The sequence below is a fragment of the Pogona vitticeps genome, chromosome 1 (genome assembly GCF_051106095.1).
Source record: "Pogona vitticeps strain Pit_001003342236 chromosome 1, PviZW2.1, whole genome shotgun sequence".
Classification (NCBI taxonomy): domain Eukaryota; kingdom Metazoa; phylum Chordata; class Lepidosauria; order Squamata; family Agamidae; genus Pogona; species Pogona vitticeps.
The window spans coordinates 80,045,962-80,066,646 of NC_135783.1; the positions used below are offsets into that span (position 1 = coordinate 80,045,962).

At 41.2% G+C, this 20,685-nt stretch overlaps 1 protein-coding gene across 3 annotated transcripts; it reads right to left on the reverse strand.

Annotated features, from left to right (window-relative positions):
* Nucleotides 1–1,242: 1,242 nt before the first annotated feature.
* On the reverse strand, nucleotides 1,243–20,419 carry HECA (hdc homolog, cell cycle regulator). Of its 3 annotated transcripts, none has more exons than XM_072996009.2 (4): nucleotides 20,061–20,417; nucleotides 8,806–9,846; nucleotides 3,899–4,053; nucleotides 1,243–2,730 (listed from the first exon to the last, which is right to left on the reverse strand). In XM_072996009.2, exons 1-4 carry the CDS (start codon nucleotides 20,290–20,292, stop codon nucleotides 2,566–2,568), a joined length of 1,593 nt encoding a protein of 530 aa, XP_072852110.2. In that variant the 5' UTR covers nucleotides 20,293–20,417; the 3' UTR covers nucleotides 1,243–2,565. The 3 variants fall into 3 exon arrangements, with proteins under 3 accessions (XP_072852110.2, XP_020670393.3, XP_072852122.2); XM_020814734.3 differs by lacking the exon at nucleotides 20,061–20,417 and adding an exon at nucleotides 19,518–19,672; XM_072996021.2 differs by lacking the exon at nucleotides 8,806–9,846 and having other exon boundaries at nucleotides 20,061–20,419.
* Nucleotides 20,420–20,685: the final 266 nt, after the last annotated feature.

Consider the following 20,685-nt stretch of genomic DNA (forward strand, 5'->3'; position numbering starts at 1 on the left):
GATGATTCATTTCTAACGAATCATCCACGTTGACAAAATATTTAAGACTACTAAGTCCCAATAAAACTAACTCTTTCTTTAAAATATATTTGCACAAAAATAGTAGTGAGGAAACTATGGTAATGACCAAAATACAAAATCCATGTGCTTTTATTTTCTTTTTAAACCTCACTTATTTGATTCTGTATCTCTTAGATGTGCAAAAGTCACTGTATTTCATTATTTTACTTTTAAACCTTCAGCCAATTAAACAAGTAAAAGTGTCAACTCAAAACAGGGCCGCTGTATCCATGGGCAACCAGAACCAAGCTCACCCCTTGATGCCAAAAAGCACATTAGTGTCCAATGCCATACACTCCAGGTTCTCTGGCACCCTCTAGTGGCCAGTTCTGATAAATGCACCCTGGAAATGCATATAAATACACAGGGGGTGTTTAGTATTTTTAGGCAGTGGATAAGTGAATCAATGGATCCTGATCCTGCAGATAGCAGGCTCCTACCGGACTAAAAATGAGAACATATGTACCAAAATGCCAGACTCAACTGTTTCAATGTAAGTTACTATCATACATCTACCACCACCTATATTACTGCCAGATCCAGAAAATATGGACCTAATTCCTTGAGAACAAAGGACTTCTGGATTGTATTTCCTGAATAGACCACATCAATATGCTTCTGAAACACCAGGAAACTTCAAAAGCAGTGATCTATGGTTTAACAAATTCCCCTTTTAAGTAAAACCCTTTTGTGACTGTAACCAGTTCTTTAGAGCCTTCAGCTATTATGCTAATGCATGTAAAGTTTGTTCCACTATATCTGTTTATATATTCATACCACATTAAGGTATGCCACCATTGGGAGGTGTTTTTTTTCATGGGACCTGTGAACAAAGCTGGATTACATACCGTGTTTCCCCAAAAATAAGACAGGGTCTTATATTAATTTTTTCTCAAAAAAATGCATTAGGGCTTATTTTCAGGGGATGTTTTATTTTACAGTCATGTCGTCTTATTCTGGTTGCTGCACAATGATGGAGGGCATGGTTTCACTCAACTGGGGCTTATTTGGGGGGGTTAGGGCTCATATTACGAGTATCGTGAAAAATCATACTAGAGCTTATTTTCATGGAAACAGGGTATCTGACACTGGCATCAATAAAGGGTTATTTTCTAAATTAAAAAAATAGTGTTGTGCATTAATTCAGTACCTCCAGCCACTTTAAAAGAACTATAACCTCACTTTCAACTTACAGATACGTTTATTCACATGAAGGCAGCTTCAATGCACCACTTGAAACAAGAGGATCCATTTAGTTTGCACCTGATTTATCACAATTGCGCAATTAGAGACAAGGTCCTAAATAAAATGAGAACTTCAACAGAAGGACCCTGATGCAGGTACCCTCCTAAATAACTGGTTTGGAGGGAGCATAATAAATCTTCTGAGCATCACAAGAAAAAATCTGCAACAAAGCTTAAGTTAACACATCTTGTTAAGATCTGAGGCTTGTTTTGGTATAAAGAACATCTGTGACTGCTAGAATTACAATGTTAGCGGAAACAGTATGATCTGTCAGTGAGAGCAGCTGTGATTTATCAAATATATACTCCAGGAAGACACGATGCAAAAATAAGGTATTTTTAAACAGTGCATTTTCTGACATAGCATTTACATTCATTTGTCAATGTTTAGGTTTATCTCATCAGACAGAACCTCAAAGCATATCAAGCTAGCACGACTTATGTTATCAAGACCTGAAATTGTTCCCATGAATGATGGTGGCAAACTGTTCATTAGGAAGCAAAAACAATGAATTCACCCCATGAGAATGACACATGCGCGCACGCACGTGCACGCACACACACACCCATACACACACATACAGAGACAATCTCACAGAAGTGCTATCTCCACAACCATTCAGTATGATCCCCTGCCCACCTCATCCTGGCACAGCAAAGGCGCAAAGACAACCTGAGCATAAGCATGAGGTTTGTGTATTAAACAAGAGAGAGTACAACAACCTGGGATTTCTTAGTATGCCTTCTCCTCCCCCCACAACCCACATGTTATACTAGACTGCTCAGAAATGATCATAGTGCACCCCTCGGTCTGGATCCAGTTCACTGTGTAGCCCAAATAATCCACCCACTAATTCAAGCAATTTATGGAGATTTCCTATTCTCTTTTAGAAACAATAATAATAATTAAGAACCAGATACTGGTTTTGTATAACTTCTCCATGTCTTGAAATCACTCTGTCCTCGTTTTAAAAAAACAGAAGGAAAGAATGGAACTTCTTGATCTCCTTGGATGAATCCAAAATTGGGAAAGACTGTGAGTTGCTCCATCACTGAAATCACGGCGAGAGGACTGTGGTCTAACAACACATTATCTACATAGGAATACATGTACACAATCACACAAAGCTGCCGCATTTTCTTTCAGTTAGAAAAAAAAATTTAGATTCCCCTTCCCCCTCACAGAACAGATCTTATAAAAGATATGTAAAATAAAAGGAACAATACTCATAAAATACCTATTACTATGGCAAAGCTTTTGTCAATAAGCCTCTAGAACTTTAAATGAAGAAAATGGCTTCACAAAATGGTAGTCCAAGTTCCCACAATGTGGACACTGTTGAACATTGCTGTATTCTGAGAAATACTGCATTCCAATACGTACATCTATAACAGGTTTCCCACAGTGTTTACAGTTCAGTCGAGCCTGTAAAAGGGTTCAGCAGGGAAATGGGAGAAAAACACAGAGAAAATTCTGAGAAGACCAGCATTTGCTTCCGCTACTCATCAAACTACAACAGCTCGCTATTTATTCACTAATAGACACCCCATGCAATCAGCCAGGAAAATGGAAGTCATTTCTCACAAGAGCAGGATTCTGTTTAATATTCACCTGCACAGAGCCTGTTGCAGAACCTACCATGGCTATTCTCATGAGGTGCCAGTCCATGACTGCATGGCCCAGTCTACTTTCTACACTTTCAGGCGGCCACCTCTTATGGGGATCCAGAGATGAGAAAAGTTACTTTTTTGGACTACGACCCTCAGAATCAATAAGGTAACAGACTGCAATATTGGGAATTGTAGTGCAAAATTAACTTTTCTCATCTCTGAAGTCCAGAAGTTACTCTTTTGGTCTACAATTCACAGAATTCCGCAGTACGCTAGTTATGGGCTTCTAAGAGATATGACTAGACTTGTGACAAACAAGAGACAGCTAGATAAATAGATAAGATAGCAAGCTGACACTTTCCTCTGGAAATTCACTGCTCTGAAAAAATGCCACTGGCAGGGAAGTCCTATTCTGGCATTAAGCCTGAAAGCATGTAGGTCTCAAAGAGCAGAGAGGACGGGTTGTGCACATATAAGCTCTCTGCCATCCTCACTTCACCCAGAAGATGTATGGACTTCTGTAGGTTCAGTTCAAACCAGTTATAACTCCTAAACAGACTTTTGCACTGAACACACAAAGATCAGGTTGAATTCAAGGGAATGTGGCAGGATAACATGGACCACTGCATTCACATGTCACCACCACCTTTTGAACCCTCCAAACCCTTCAGGCTTTAAGACGCAAGAGGGCTGCTCTGGAATAATCAAAAGGAAGAACGCCTTAGATGAAATAATGTTCAACAGTTCTAGTCAAATTACCCATTTTGAACACAACATTTGCAATAAGATTTTATTTAAATAACTTTGTGAATCCTCCAGTTAGTAGGGCCACTAGTCATGCATTATGCATGCATACGTTACCAAATTTCTACAATGAACCTTCTCATGAACAACCACAATATCCCACACTGTTTTCCCTTTTGAAACTGATTCACTTACCTATACCAGTTAAAAGTGACTTTGATACTTTGCACAATACTGACCTGACAACAGGGAGAAGCTGCTAGAATATCGTAAGTGTACATGGTTCCCAACTGATGCCAGCTTCCATCCCAACGAGACTTGCACTTTATGCAGATAATTTTGTGAACCCCTTCTAAACAGTCTACACAAACAGCATAGAGGTGCATAAGCCTTCCTGTGGAGGGGAAAAAAGGAGTTTTGTAAAGAAAGGGTTCAGTGCCTACAACTATGTTATGTTACAAATATTGGAGCACTGTTACATCACTAGAGAACATACATTCTGAGTCTGAAAATGCAAGAAATATAGTATATATTCTGCAAACAAAGTTTCTACCTATCTCCTATCATATTCAAGAACTGTTGAGAAGGAAAGACTCATTTTCCAGACTTGAAATTATTTCTCCTGACACTGTAAACTGTAAAAAAAGAACTAGACGCATCCAATAAAAGCCGATACAAGAGAGCTGGAGATCCCCCACAAGGAGGAAAATAATCTTTTATGGAGCCCAATGCATTTCAGTCAGAAAATATGAATGAATTTCATATTTATATAGCAATTCACAAAAATATCTGTATAGCTTTTTTCAAGAGAAGCAATATAGAAATCTGCATGCAAAGATGTCTCAAGAGAGTGCATCATCTCTACATTTCACCCACCTATGTTTTTCCATGAAGAAATAATTTCAAGAAAAACCACATTAAATCTTTTTCCACTCAAGCTGGGTCATTATTATATTTACCAGAATACAGCTATGAATGCATACATATAAACAAGAAGTGTTTAATGTAAAAAGAGCCCATGTAATTTTTTAGTGTAACACATGAAGTCTTATACTACCCTTTCAGGTTATATGTGACTATTTATTCATTTCATTTTTGATTCTAAAATATTTTATTATTCCAAAATACTACAGAAAGCAACTGACATTATCAAAAGATACACAACATCTTAAAAGGTGTTAATGGGGTTGGGGATCTTTTAGGTGTGCATGTAAGACAACTGGATGGGAAGTTTGTAAGATTTTAAGTGGGTTGTTTTCTATCCCTCAAAACGCTGTGACTTATAACCAAGTTGGAAGGGAATTCATGAAAACAAAAAAGGTAAATTTCTCTGAAATTTACTATCATATGTTACTATGATGCCTACCAGTAGACATGGATTTTACATCTATTTTATTAAAGCTACTAGCCATGACTGCTGAGAGCAGAACTTCCATATTCAGTCAAATATACCTCTGATTCCTAGTCCCTCCTTGTAAACAAAATCTGAAGATCCCTCTGGTCAGCCCAAGTGTAGAAAGAGTATTACACTAAAAAGGCCTTTGCTCTACTATGACCATTTTTGTTATGGTTTACTATAGAGCTGGATAAATTCCATAAATGCCCATAATACAAGCAGTGAATTGACTACCTACTTGACCAAGTATTTCAGAGAGCCAACTGAATCTATTTTAAAAAGCTACTTATTTTGCACAATAGTGCTCAGGACTAAAAATAATACAAGCTCATTATAAAATATTTTCTTGTCCAACTACTTTGCCTGTGGCACTTCCCTTTCTGATACTCAAGTCGTCACTTTGAAATATATATAAAGGCAAACCACTAGGATTTTTGTGGTTAGTGACTGCTTCTTAGTTTTAATATATATTTAAACTATTAACATATATATTGTTATATGTTGTATTGCCCACTTTAAAACCATGCATAAGTCTTTGAGGCTACAGAACAGATCACAGAGATATTGTGAATACAGAGCAATGTTCACAAGCTGCCCAGAATGTAATGTAGAAGAGTAAGATTCTTCCCAGAACATTTCCATAAATTCTTCTCACAGAAATTTGTATAGAATCTTAACAAGCATATATATTATTTTTATTTTTATAAGCATATATTAATAAGACAAAAACATAAACTTCTACCAACAGGATTTCAGCCACTGTTAGGTACGTTATCTTGCTCCATTTATCTTCTGAAAGGTCAAAAGATATCAAATATACGGCTGACTCCGTTTATACACAGACTAATGATGAAGATGAGATACAAGCCTTTGACTCTTGTACTTCCTCCTCATCTCCAGTGTAAGCACAAAGACAAGAAAAAGAGAAGAAAAGCTTCCACTTCCATTTTTCAATTAACCATAATTTAAACTGCACAGTGGGCATGTTGCAGATCTGAACCTAATTTCAATTTTCACTGCTAGTGATCAGTTCAGAGACCTTCAAAAAGAGTAATCTGTCTGCTACAGCAATATGCTGGCAACCTGCTGGCTGTGAAGAAAGAGAAAGAACAAGAAAGATGAGTAGGTATCAAATAGAGGCAAGGAGAAAAGATGGTTACAAAGAATGAGAGAAAAGAAGAGTCTCTGTCCACTTTTTGTTCTGGCTCCATCCATCACTGTCTTGTGGCTTTGAACAGATTACTTCTAAAAGGATATAGTTCCTGATACCCTTTTAGTCTACCATCCAGAACTTGAACTATTAACTACAATCAGTAGAAACAAACTAGCTTGGTAAACCATGATGTGAAGTTGGTTTGTTTCACTAGCCACAGTAAAGAATTGAAGTCTGTCAAAATCAAGTGACATAAGAGACTACACTCAATGAAAAATGAAAGCAAACATTTTTAGACCAGTGGTTCCCAGCCTTGAGTCCCCATATCTTCTTGGACTACTACTCCCAGAAATTCTGGCCCGCACAGCTTCTGGGAGTTTTAGTCCATCCGAGGATCCAAGGTTGGAAACCACTATTCTAGCGTCTCCTGTGGTCCCCAAACTTTTTGACACTGTGGTCCAGTTTGGGGGGTGGGGTCTGTGCGTGGAGGGGGTGGGGCACACCCCACGCTCATACATATGTGCAGGCAGGCACTCATGTGCATGGGCGAAGGACCGGGAGCGCTTCCGCAGTGCACGCACACACACGCGTGCACGAAGGGACGGGAGATGCTCGCAGGGCACGCACACTCGTGTGCATGCACAAAGGGGCTGTGTTGTGGGCGTGCAGGGGGAAGTGCGTGCGGGGGGGAGATCTGTCTCCACAGTCCAGTCCAGCCACGGCCAGGGACCAGCACCGGACCGCAGACCATGGGTTGGGGACCCCTGTTCTAGACCTTCCATTAAATAAAATGGGGAGGGCAAAACAACAATGATCTGGCTCCTCTTTATTGTACAAAGTTATTGTTCAGTACTACAGTACTTCCAAACAAAGCCGCTGTATTAGCTTAACTGCTCTTAGAAAAGTTTCTCTCCTTCCTGAAATTTTTTTATAGACTACATACTGTAATCTCATATAATCGGACATGAGATATTAGAAAGAAATATTCAAAGTTGCAAAGGACTACAAGCTCAATTAACCCAGTTTTCAAATTGAAAACCCTGTTTTGGGAAACTGATGGAAAAGGTATGAAGTAAGCAAGTTTTTTGTTTAAATGATATAGATTTATTACTATGCTTACTGCAAAACCTTAAGGATTTCATGCTTTTCGGCCTGTTGCTATGTTCTGATATATTTACAAATATAAAACCATGAAAGGTTCAAAGTTTTACAGTAGTCATAATGATAAAATTCATAAATATTACTCTGTTTAAGGGAACTTTTATCTTTTATCGACAGTACATGTCCTCAGATATATAAACAATCTGTGAAGGCTTTTCTGCTTGCTTCTTATTACCTCATCTCATCTTACACATGCAATCCCTGAATCCTCACACCAGAATGTCTAACTACAATCCTTCTGAGACATTTGGTATATATCATAATTAACTGAAAAAAACATATCTGTCCACATTAGCTGCTTTCATCACCAAATGCAACTTTACAACTTTCTGTTCCCAAAACTCCCAAAGAGCACCCCTTGCATTATGTGTGATTAGGATGCGTCTCTGAACAGAAAAGGGCACACGTTAGCGTAAGATTTCTCACAAACAGGCATCCAAAAGTATACTTCCAGGTCGGGGGGGGGGGGAGTCACTTTTAATATCTGCTCCATAGTCTTCAAAAGAAAGCCTCAAAATTTATAGAACAAGTCCATTTTTATATTTTCCTAGCTACAGAATTCTAGTAGGCTGCACAGCAGAGGGAGAAATGAAAAGTAGAATTATTCCCAGGATCTCTGCTGACAGACAGCTGCCTTTATCTCTCTCTTAATCACCATCTCTTGGCAGGGTACAATCAATGGGGGAAGAGATTAAAACAGTCCAATCTCACAGCCTTTGTTGGAAGGCTACCTGCCTTTGGTCCCTACCTGCATGCTACTAAATTATTTCTATCCAGTGGGTCATTATACGAAATGTAACCAGAACTGTTTTTTTCCCCTTCTCCCTCTACATGCCTTCTTTCTTTCTTGCCACGTCACAAATTCAAATTGTAAATCTGTAGCCAAGGACTATCATGCTATGGATCATCATAAGCAATCCTGGACACCTTTTGGCTAAAGAACAAAATATATCTACTCAAAATAAATTTATTTAATAACATGTCATTGAAAATATTAACTTTCTCTCCATTACTTTTCATGCAAGGACAGCTGGAAAACCTTGTCTTGTTTTCTCAAATAAATCTTTGAAGGGAACTGTTACACATTACATGTATCAAAACTCCAGTGTGTTCTTGTCTTAGTCAAACCTGCTGTAGAGAGCACAGGAGCAATAAAAGTACTTTTAGTCTCTCAGCAGCAATTCCATGTTTGCTGCTTCTTTCCTCGTCCCTCAGATAAGGCCTCAGCAGAGCACACACATAGGAATGTAACCAGCGCCATATTAATGAGTGGCAATTTCTCGCCAATGCTTATGTGATTTCCCTTACACAACCATAGATAAGAAATAGAATTCTAGCTAAACCTGAACTTCCTACCATAAAACACAAGAAAGCAACTGAAAAACACTGGGTGATAATTTAAGGGAAAAAAAACAGAACTAATAAGCAACCAATACCTTGAAGGTGACAGGGAACATCATATTCGATTTCATCATGCCTTGACGGGCTAAGAAACAAGGTTCCATCCACCAATGGAAACTGTTCAAACACTGGCAGTGCTCTGTGGCATAATGCACAGTTGACAACATTTCGGTGGCTTGCACTGAGTGCTGCAAGAATGAATTTCCGCAGGTCTTCTCCTTGACCCATTTGGGCGTCATCTTCCATCCGGACATGGAAAGTGTTCAATTTATGCCTGGGTATGTGAGCAAGGAGTTCAGATAGATCAAGCCTTCTCAAAAACTGTACAGGGGCATCGAAATGTCCTGATCTATGTGCTTGCAGTCCAGATGTCCCATAATCAAAATGAGCATTCCTGAACATGTTATTATTGGCCATGTTCTTCCTGTGAGGTTCTAGGTGAATGGCATTCTTCAAGAATTCTCCTAAATATCGTGAAGAGCGCGGCCCACTAAAGTGTGTAGGGGCAAGGACAGAGTAACCTGCTGGTGGGGACTGGCCAGGTGAACCACAAGGAGAACGGACTGCATAACTACTACTGGCACTGCCTTTCTCTTGAGAGTTCTGCCTATCCATTGAATGGCGCCGCTGGATATCATGGTTTAAACCTTTCTGGGGTTTGTTTGGAGGCCTGCACTTCTTAACTTCTTCTGAGGACTCTGACATTGATCTTCCACCACTCTTTTCAGACACCGACTTTTTCTTCTTTTCATCTTGCATTCGTTTCACCTGGTACCAATCTGTGTCTTTCTTCAAGTGGCCTTGTCCACACCGGCAAGAGCAAAAACGAAAAGCAAGGTCATACCCTTTCTTGGTCCACATGTTTTGTCGACACTGTTTTTCATTCCAACTCCTTGCTCTCCCAATACAGTTGAACTGAGCCAAAATGCTGCTCTCCCATTCATAAAAGCACTGAAGGTGCATCCAAGTGCTGTAGGGACAATGCTCGTTGTTGCACACAACTTTCTGGTAGTCATCTTTTTCCAGGTCAACAGGCCGGCCAAAGCTACATATCAGCGGTGTAGCACAAGGCGCTTCTGTCAAACACAGAAGAGATAAAACACATCCGTTGCATTACACATAGCAGTATTTGTTGAACTATATGCAATAACAGTTGTTATTGTATGCAAATAAGATCCATGAATATTATGTACAATAAACTACCATATGGAACTCTTTGCAATACTTCTTTTATTCCTACTAACATATAGGTGAAGGGTTTAGAGAGAGCTGTTAATCTTAAACACAATCCAGGAATTCCAATGCACATACCGTCACAGACACACAAGTGAACTGAGGAACACAGGATGGGAAATCTACTGTAGATGCATCAGGTGGATTTGATCTTAATTAATGTATGCAAACAATGACATCTCCCCACAACTAGGCACATCCTTTAAGGAGATGCCAATGTTTGCATATTATACCAAATAATATATTTGATTATAATTCTAGGAGTATATATTGATATAATATATAAACATTGGCGCCTCCTAATGTTTGGAGATGCCAATGTTTGTATATTATATCAGTATTACAGGCCAGTAACATTTCAAATATACTGCTCAGGAGTTCCTGTTATCCTAGGATTTCATCTTGCATGTATGATTCATGAGGAAGGGAACCTATAGTTTAATTCACATTCAAACATTGCAGTACTCCAGGGTAGAACATGGAAGGGATTCAGACAAACAGTCAGTGGTGAAGAGAAGGGATGATGACTTGAGTCATGGGACCTGCTGTCAAGTCAAACTTAACTCACACCGAAGACTCAACTCGGACTTGACTCAGTTCTTTTTCCAATGACTCGGACTCAACTTGCAACTTGTTTAAGTGGTGTGTGTCTTAACCTTACTTTGAGAATTAAAACGCTGAGTACTACTTCTTTAAGGGTTACCATGAATAGGAAAGTGGGAAAGGGATTGTACCACATCGACCTCCTATTCAGTGAAGTGCCTCAAATAATAAGATTTTGCCCAAAGTGCTAGCTCTCTTTTTTAAAAGTAAACTATCATCCGCTGAACTTGGAACTACCCCCAGTGAGTTATCACTTATGTTTTCCATTACAACGACGAATTAACAACAAAAAGCATGAGTACCCTCTAATTATTTTCTAATATCTTAACATGCCATGAAGAAGTTACCAAGTCAAGTCATACAGATAAATCCACCTTAACAGAACATCAGTTTGCATCCACAGATGCAGCTAAGCTGTGTGAAGATCTTTCTGGGCTCTGATATTTTTTTAAAAAAAGAAATGTTCTGCATTCCTACCTCAGAATTTACAACTGCCTTTAATAACTTGAACAACTTCAATCGCCTAACCTCTTTGCCTTGAAGCCACATCTTTTAATTAATACAGATTTCTAACATTAAAGACTTAGCAATTTAGTTATGAGAAATTATACCTTGTGATATGAAGGATGGGGTACATTCAGGACAGGGGTACCCAATCTTCAGAGGTCCAAGAGGCTACACATGGCCATTCCTGGATCTTGAATGGTTGGTCCCTCTCCCGAGACCCCCATTCCTAATTTTTTTCATATAAAAAGAGTTTCTAACACTGAAAAAACCCACACACCCTCTCCAGTAGCCACTTTTTTTAGATTTTATTTTAATTTGGAGGATGGAGACTCTAAAGTGTGGGGGAGGATCTTGTCAAAACATGGCAAAATCACCCCCATTCCCGTTGAAAACACAAGGCTACTGTTTGAACAAGGAAATTTCTTCCTTTTTTTAAATTGGGGGCAGATACCACCCATGGACTACCTACAGCCTATCTTTATTTTAACAAATAAATCAAAATTATTCAGGCTAAATATCCAGAATGAACACATAGTACAATATAACTCAGACAGAACAATTTCTCTCCACCCTAACTAAAATTATACTTGCATGCACCCCCCCCAAAAAAAGACATGTTCAAAGGATATGTTGCTTTCTACACAGTTTCCAAAGTAAGTGATATTCTGCAAAGAGAGAGAGCTGCAGCCCAATTAAGAGATCAGTTATTTCTGATCTGTATCTGTAAATGACTTTCTAGGAAGGAAACTAATTAATTATCATCAACAACTTAGAAGTGAAGAGGTAGAACAGATCCTATGGATCATCAAGTCCAGCTTCTGTCAAGGAAGCACAGTGGGGAATCAAACTCCCAACCAGATACCTAAACCACTGAGCTATCCAGCATCAACAACTATTTACTGGATTAATAGTTGATTTTTTTGAAAAAATCACTTCATCAAACTATCTGCTGCTGCCAGTGACATCATTCCTACTGCACCTACAGAACAGGATATCGGTCACTTTTAAAACATATAAGCACCAATAATAATAATAATAATAATAATAATAATAATAATAATAATAATAATAATAATAATAATAATAATAATAATAATAACAACAACAACAACAACAAAACAACAACAACAACAACAACAAAACAACAACAACAACAACACAATATTCAGTACTCTTGTTCCTTGTCCCTAACAAACAACTAGCTGCATGAAAAATAAAAGCATAACTATGCAATAAGAGTTAGAATAGTGATAGTCTAGAACACTTTCCCTAAAATGAAGAATGCTAACAGGCAACAAAAAGTTTGGCTTTGTGAATGCATACCGCACGATTCTACATATTCTTAGTTCTACAGTACAGCATGGAATTGTGGGCTTTTACATAGACAACTATAAATAAAAAAAAGGAACATCCGAAATATAAATTTATCACAGGATACTAAATATTACTTGAAGTGGGAGTATGGCCAATGAAAAAGTAGATAAATAGAGACCACCTCAGTGGGAAGGTAACGGCGTTCCGTGTCTAGTCGCGCACGGAAACTGGACAAAACGCTGGCTCTAGACTTGGATATGGAGATGAGCACCGCACCCTAGTCGGACACAACTGGACTAAATATCAAGGGGAACCTTACTAGAGTACTTCATCCACTTATTAGAAATGAAAAGTACTGTATAGCTTGTTGCAGCCAATCATTCATGGTAAAAGAGCAGCTCTCTTTAGCTCCATACCATTCCTGTAGCATAGCATAGGCATCCTTCAGTCTCGAGAGACTATGGTAACATGCTCTGAATCGAGGAGTGTCCTCTCCAGAGCATGAAGCCCGGGTAAGGTAATATGGAGGATAGGCTGTAACCCAAGCAGCAGATTCCCCCCTCTCCACATTGCTGAAATGGTCCAATGGAAAGGCAAGAGCCAATACAACTGGTTCCAGCAATGTTGCAGGAGTTGGCAGAACGACACATGCTGCCTTCGGGACTCCAGCTCCAGATTTTGCCTTGAGGTTAACTCCTGAAGCCTTTTCCATGAGTGGATATAGCCACAAGGCAGTGGAGGTTTGAAATTGGAGTTTTCCTTCTCCTAAATGGGCTGCCTTCCATGGCTGACGAGCCCCACCTACCCGGCCTGCTCTTTAATAGTGCAAAAGTATGATCTGATCCTTAAAACTTTCCTGACTACCCGGCTTATGCAAATCTCATTGGCTTTCCTATTTACCATATTAAGGCCAGATATAAAATCTGAGAATTTCCCGGGACACGCTCTTTTAAATCAGGAAGTCCCACCCCTAGGCCCCACCCCCAGGCCATGTGCTCAGGAGACAAAAAGAAAGCCCAGGGGGAAAAAAAACTCAGCAAGGCATCCATGCAAACAGACCTGGCCTTCGCCCTCAGCCCAGCTTCCTAGGGGGAAAAAAAACCATTCCTGTGCTGCCACATCTTTGAGAGGTAAGAAAAGCACCCCACCACACTGTGGGAGTCATGGGATGGGAGGACAGTTCCAACAGAAGTTGCCTCCATGGAAGCTTTTATTCCCATGGAGGCAGCCTCCATCAGAAGTTGCCTTCCTGGGCACCTCTGCAAATCAGAGGGATTCTTGTGACTCCCACAGTGCAGGCAGGGAGCTTTTATAGGAATGGCATGGCAGTAAAGAGTGGAATGGCATGAAGGTAGGAAGCAGAAGTCCTCTAATCCCAAAAGTCCTATCCCTATCCCCAAACTGTAAAGTGCACATGTGAAAAAAGCCACCACAGGCAAAAAACTCAGACACAATGCTTCTTTTAATGGCATCATAAAAATATATTCAACTGTGAGTCACCAAGTTCTGAGCAACCCAGTGGCAAAGACGAACATAAATTGCTCTATAGTCTGATGTTAGCAGGTCTGAAGACAACACACTGGGTGTATCATACTATACACAAGAACTACGAGAAGTAGAAGAAATACAAGGTATTTAAGGAAAATATACATACATGATGCAGAGACAGACACAGAGTAAAGAAAAGAGTGACAGAACCTTTGACTCAATTAAAAATCTATACAAACCTTAAGGGCTGCAGTCTATTTGCATATTTACTTATTTCTGGTTACCTATAATGGCCATATTTTCAAAAAAATATTGCAAGTGCTAAAATCAGGCATGTGGCACTTACTCAAAATATGTGGGTATGCGTTTCACTGTAAGTCCTTTAAGATATTGATAAAGTGGTGCCTTGATTGACGAGGATAATTCGTTCCGTTGAAATCGCGGAATCCTCGTCAAGCGAAACGAAAAAGCTCATTGAAATGCATTGAAAACCGGTTCAATGCGTTCCAATGGGTAAATATCTCAGTGACCAGTGAAGATCCTCCATAGGGGCAGCCATTTTCGGTGTCTGTAAAGCGAAGAATCCGTTCTAAAGCACAGCGGGGAGCCATTTTTCACAGCAGGCGGCAATTTTAGTGCCGCCGATCAGCTGTTTTAGAATCATCGTCTAGCGAAAAATCAGTTCCCGAAGCAGGGAACCAATAATCGTCAAGCAAAATTTCCCTATCTACACACCTCATCGTAAAGCGGATTCGTCGTTTAACGAGGTAATCGTTTCGCGAGGCACCACTGTATATCAATTAAACCCATGAGAAATCTACACCTCACCTGCAGCATGGCAGTTTTAAAAAATTATTTACCACTATAAGACCTTCCACCAATTACAAATCTGCAAGAATCTGGCAAGCACACACTTCCTAGTTCCCCATCTTTGAAGTCAAGAAATTTTAAAAACAAGATTTGAGCCTCTTCTTATTTTTAGCTCTATTGTCCCTCTTCCTGCCTTTTTGTTTGAACTCATTTAAAGACTTTCACCATAAAATGCCCAAACTCATCTTTCTCACTATGATCCTGAATAGCATCTTAGAATATGGATAGAGAATGTATGGCCTTCCAGATGCTAAACTGCAACGACTATGAACTCTCGCCACCAGGATGCCAACAAAACTATGCTGTCAACAATGTCAGGAGAACTATCTATCTTAAATTCTGTCTTCAGACATGGAAATCACAATTATCAGGATTCTAGCAAGAGTCTGTATGTGTCATACAACTGCTCTGATGACTCACAGGTATTATTTGGGCCATGTGTGATGTATCCCAAGGTCATTTTTCTATTCTGAAAGAGGAAAAAGGTATTTTGGTTTTGAGCAAGAAGTTATAGCTGAAGCTATACCCCTGAAACCAAATGAATTTAGGTCACAGATCAACCTCCTTCATTCAACACATGGGCACACCAGTTCAGCTTTAACTTCTTCCTAACATAAACACAACAGCATAATCTAGTTTGCCATTATCCTCCCTATATAGCACTTTCTCCCAGGTGCAGATGAGCTGAATTGAAACAGCATCTTTGATAATGTTAACATTACAAAACATGTCCAAGTAACAGATTTACAGTACAGACCAATCCAATTACATGAAGTATGTTTGTTTAAAATATTTTACCCTGCCTTTCTCCTTAAAAAGCTCCAAGGTGGCGTACATCATTGAAAGACAATTTTAAAGCTAAAAACAATAAGTATACAAATACTAAAAAGGATCAAACAAATACCACATTAATTCATTTACTAATCCAGACAAACTGATCAGAAGATGAAGTCTCATTATGTTTAATGGGCTTAGCCCTAGGTAAGCAGAAGGATTTTATCCCTCTGTTCAAGGAATCAAAGACTTGAGCTCTCCTTTTGTGTTTACCTGGGGTAGAAGTTAAGGTATAGAAAGGGTGCATGAATATTTGGAATCCTGTTGGCATACTTTAACACTGTGTATTCAATTTTCTGTACCTTTCCTTATCTCCCTTGCATCTTGTTTCCCTTCTCTTCTCTGCTATTTGTAAGGCCTCGTTTGTTAGCTACTTTGTTTTCTTGCATTTCCTTTTCTTTGGGATGTTTTTTGTTGCTGCCTCCTGTACAATGTTACGAGCCTCCATCCATATTGCTTCAGGAACTCTGTCCATCAAATCTAGTTCCTTAAATCTGTTCTTCGTTTCCACTGTGTATTCATAAGGGATTTGGTTTAGATTATACCTGACTAACAGGGACGTGGTGGCACTGCGGGTTAAATCACAGAAGCCTCTGTGCTGCAAGGTTAGAAGACCAGCAGTCGTAAAATCAAATCCACACAACGGAGTGAGCTTCTGTCGCTTGTCCCAGCTCCTGCCAACCTAGGGGTTCTAAAGCATGCAAATGCAAGTAGATAAACAGGTACCACCTCGGTGGGAAGGTAATGGCGTTCCATGTCTAATCAAGCTGGCCACGTCCCCACGGAAACTGTCTTCGGACAAACATTGGCTCTATAGCTTGGAAACGGGGATGAGCACCGCGCCCTAGAGTCGGATGCAACTGGACTAAATGTCAAGGGGAACCTTTACCTTAGCAAGACAATGTCACCCAGTGATGAGAATACAGTACTTAATTTAAATTAATTGAAAACTTTCTATCGTACTCTGGTAGATTCTGAGGCTCTTTGGGATGAGGAGTGGAAGATTTTACTGGCCAAAAATCACTACTGGATCGCTGGCAACTATCCTGATCCTGGAATTGGCAATCCAGTGGCAATTTTGCCTATTAAAGGCTTCGTCCCAATGCATATTTGGCTATTGAAAGCTCCCCCCATCAAGGCTACCAAAGGCTTCCCCAGGGCAAAAGGGAGACCTGGGGAGCCTTAGGACTTGAAAGGGTGGAGGGATACGAAGCCTTCAATTAATTTAAATATTCCCATTGCCATATGATGGCATCATCAAGCTTATAAAATGTAAACTTGCACAAGAGGATTTTCACCACTGCATCCATGTGTTGAGTGAGGCGGCTAAGCTGTGACCTGAATGTCTTTATTGGGGGGGGGGTACCACTTCAACCAAAACTTTGGCTAAATCAAAGGCTCAGCTTTAAAACATTTTTCTATCTTTCTCTCTCTTTGGAAATACCCCTGCTATTCGAAATGCAGGAACACAAATGTCACTGTTGGGAACAACTTATGGTAAGAGGGGGAAGAAATTAAAAAACAGTCCATTATATAAACAACAAAGCAAACTGTCAACAGCCACATTAAAAATCAGGCTGTCTGTAGAAAACAGACTAATTTTCCAAAACCAATTCTGTCTGGATCTCTAAGAAACTCAGAACTAACTCACAAAGGAAAGTGAGCTGTTATTTTCAATCATCTTTCAAAGAAACATGTATTGTTGGTATTCTACTCAAATTTTCTCCCTAGGACACATACTCCAAGTCTAGGTGTGTTCTGTCAAAAATCTAGTCCAACCCCAGGAATGAGGAGTTAGAAAACCACAATTTTCACCCCATAATTGCCACTGTACTGTGTCTATTTGTGCAACAGCAAAAGTAAGACCTCAAGCTTTCAGAAGGTGGCAGGAATGAGAAGCAGAATAGCAACCTTAGTAAATAATGCCCATAATAAAAAAGGTTGTGAAAAAGAGAAAAGGCCAGACCTCACCATTCATTTCTCTGGGAGAAGTAACATGGAAACTACTCGTGAACTGTAAGTATACAGCAGCTAGGATGACAGTACAATAAAAACAGATGCTGTGGCATCTTTAAGACAAATTTAACACATTTATTTCACCATGAGCTTTCCTGGATTACAATCCATGAAACCTCACACTGAAATAAATCTGTCAATCTTCAAGAATATTGAAACAGACTAACATAGCTCTGTGAAAATTGCTTGAACAAAAGAGCAACCCATAGAGAACTGTCCTATTACGCACGTGTGTACACATGCACACATGTCTCACAGTACATGCACACCCCAATTTTCAGACAACTTAACAGGTCACAAAGTGTCAGAAAAGTAATCCTCCTGCTGTGTCTTCTTATATCCCACCCACCACAGCTAGACACTCTTTTTTGAGTTATGCCAGTTTGTGTAGGAACAGCCAGCATCTGGGAACAGATGCCATCCTTACCGACATGCAGTGTCAGAACTCATCCAAATGTGCTGAACATCAGAACCAATGTCCTAAATTTACTATAAACTAACAGTCTGCTGTATTTCGTCACTAGTGGGCATTTTGCTGAAAACTCTGACTGCAGAATTTAAATTGTGTTTTGCTGAAATAGGACATTAGCAGAGTGAACCCTGTGTTTTTTGGATGAGTCTATGGTATTTCACAGTAGTTGGCAGAAACCAAGCATATATTCCTCCCATTTCCTGCAAACACCTATTCTTCGTTCAAGCACAGTGCTCAGCAAGGAACAGAATAAACACCCGCAAGTGAAACATTTTTTATACTACCCAAATGTTTATTTATATTTACAATAAATGATGTATTTGTGTGTCCTCACACATATACACGCAAAAGCCCTTGGGCAGCTATCATTCTCTTGCCAATGGAGGAAAAGGGAAGGAGTGATTTTTGAACTATATTTATTCTTCTTAAAATTACTAACTCCCCCCCCCTTGCATGCTTAAAATAGGTAACGTATATCAAACTCCAAGGGCCTGGGGTGCTGGTAAAGTGAGGGGGAAAGGTTGTTAAGGACACTGTTGTTTTTCCTCCTTCCATGCATATCCTACGTGGATGAGAATGAGAGATGGAGGAGGGAGAGGAAGCAGCACCCTTGAACTTCATTATACAGTATGTGCTGACTGATCCGTAAATACTTTATCCTGAAGTTGTGGCATCATAGCTAGCCCACATGCCGCTTCTGTGTATGCGTGCTCAGGGATTACTTTTACTGCAAAAACACAAGAATTTACTAGCAGTGACTTATTCTCACCATAGCAGTCCTGAGGAGAGAAAAACCATCTATTAGCACTCAAGACCCCTGAACTACAATTGGTGGATCAGAATCACTCATTTCTCAGGCTCTCTCATGGTTTTTGTTTTTAGGATTGACTCTTCAGATATTATGCTGCTTTATCGTTGGAGTACATTCTTATTTTCTTACTGTATACCACCTAAGTATTATTTTTATGGGAACTATTCTACAAATTCTGTTGCATAAATTAAAAATATCCAGAACTGTGCCAAAGTTCAGAACAGGATGCCCAGAAAAGCCCATTATGAATATAACAAAACCCATGGGTATTCCAGAAAGACCCAGGTTAACAGAGAGAGGAAATCATGCACAAAAGTGAGGTCTCTCCCCTCAATGTATTCTGCAGGATATGAACTCCCCCATATACTGTAGCGGGTGGAGGCAGGACTGAACATATGAAGGTAAGCCTCAGCCCACCTTCTGTCTAGTCTAATACAACCGCTCTCTAAAATACCCAGAGTCAAAGATCAAATGTGCAAAATCTTAAAACAAGGCCGGCTACCCCGAACCGTAGGCCTTTTGGTGGTACTAAATATTTATATACCACACTACTATATTTACATAGTCCTGATTACAGATTCAATCCCACGCGCACTTACTTGGGAGAAAGCCACACTCCATCGGACAATTTTGTGCATCTCCGAGTTTGCAAACCAGAGTTGGAAGGAGGTCCGCTGCAATCTAATGATCAGGCCCAGGGGCGTTCAGTAGAGACAGCTCGCCAGGGTTTCCAGCCCAGGAGCCCGGCGGCCGCAGCAACGAGCTGAAAGCTCTTTCGATTCCTTGCTGGCTTGCACGCCCATCGGAACAGGGGTTGGGCCAGCAACGAAACCGACCAGACGCCAGAGAAACCACATGGCTTGGCTACACCCTGTGAGGCCAGGGGTCTTTGCAACCCGAGAGGGTAAACACAGGAGTCCCCCCCCCCGATCCCAAGAGCGGCAGCGGCGGCGGCGGCGGCGGCGGCGGCCCGGTCCTTAGCCTGCTGCGCCATCGAAGGCCTGCAGCTCCAAGCACAGCGCCGTCAACCTCGCCCGCCCGCCCGCCAACCCTGCCCCGCACGCGAGGGAGAAGTTGCACATTCCCACGTTGCCTGGCCGCCCCCTTCCCTTCTCTTCCCTTCCTCCCCCTCCGCTTCCTACCGTTCTTGGCGTCCCCCGGCGCCGAGCCTGTCGCGGCCGCCGCTCCCCCGGCGCCTCCCGCGCCTCCAGAGGCCGCCGCCGCCGGCCCGCCCGTTCCTGCCGCGGCCACCGCGCCCGAGGCACCTCCTGGGCCCGACGCTCCGGACGCTGCCAGGGCTCCATTTTCCTGCTCGTCCCCGCTGCTGTTGGCGCGCTTGTTCTTCTTGCCCTTGTTACTCTTCTGGTTCGGCATCGCCAAGGGAGGAGGAGGAGGAGGAGGAGGAGGAGGAGGAGGAGCGGGTCGCAGCGGCGGCGGCCGCGGGAAGCTGGAGGAGGACGAGAAGGCGGCCCCAGAGGCGCTCGGTGCGGCGGCTGGGGCTTTCCGCTTCTACCCCGCTAGCCCCGCCGAGCCGGGCTTATTGCAGCTCCATTGTCAGGCGGAGGCGCAAACTCGCCCTCCCCCGTCGCATGCACACGCCACACACACACACACACACATACGGGCACACGCCACAACCGCCTGGCCACGGGAAGAAGTGCAAGCGAGGGAAAAGGCGTGTCTCGCTTGTTTTGATTCCACAGCAGAGGCGGCGGCGGCTCCTTCCTCCTCCTCCTCCTCCTCCTCCCTCCGCTCCTCTCCCGTCCC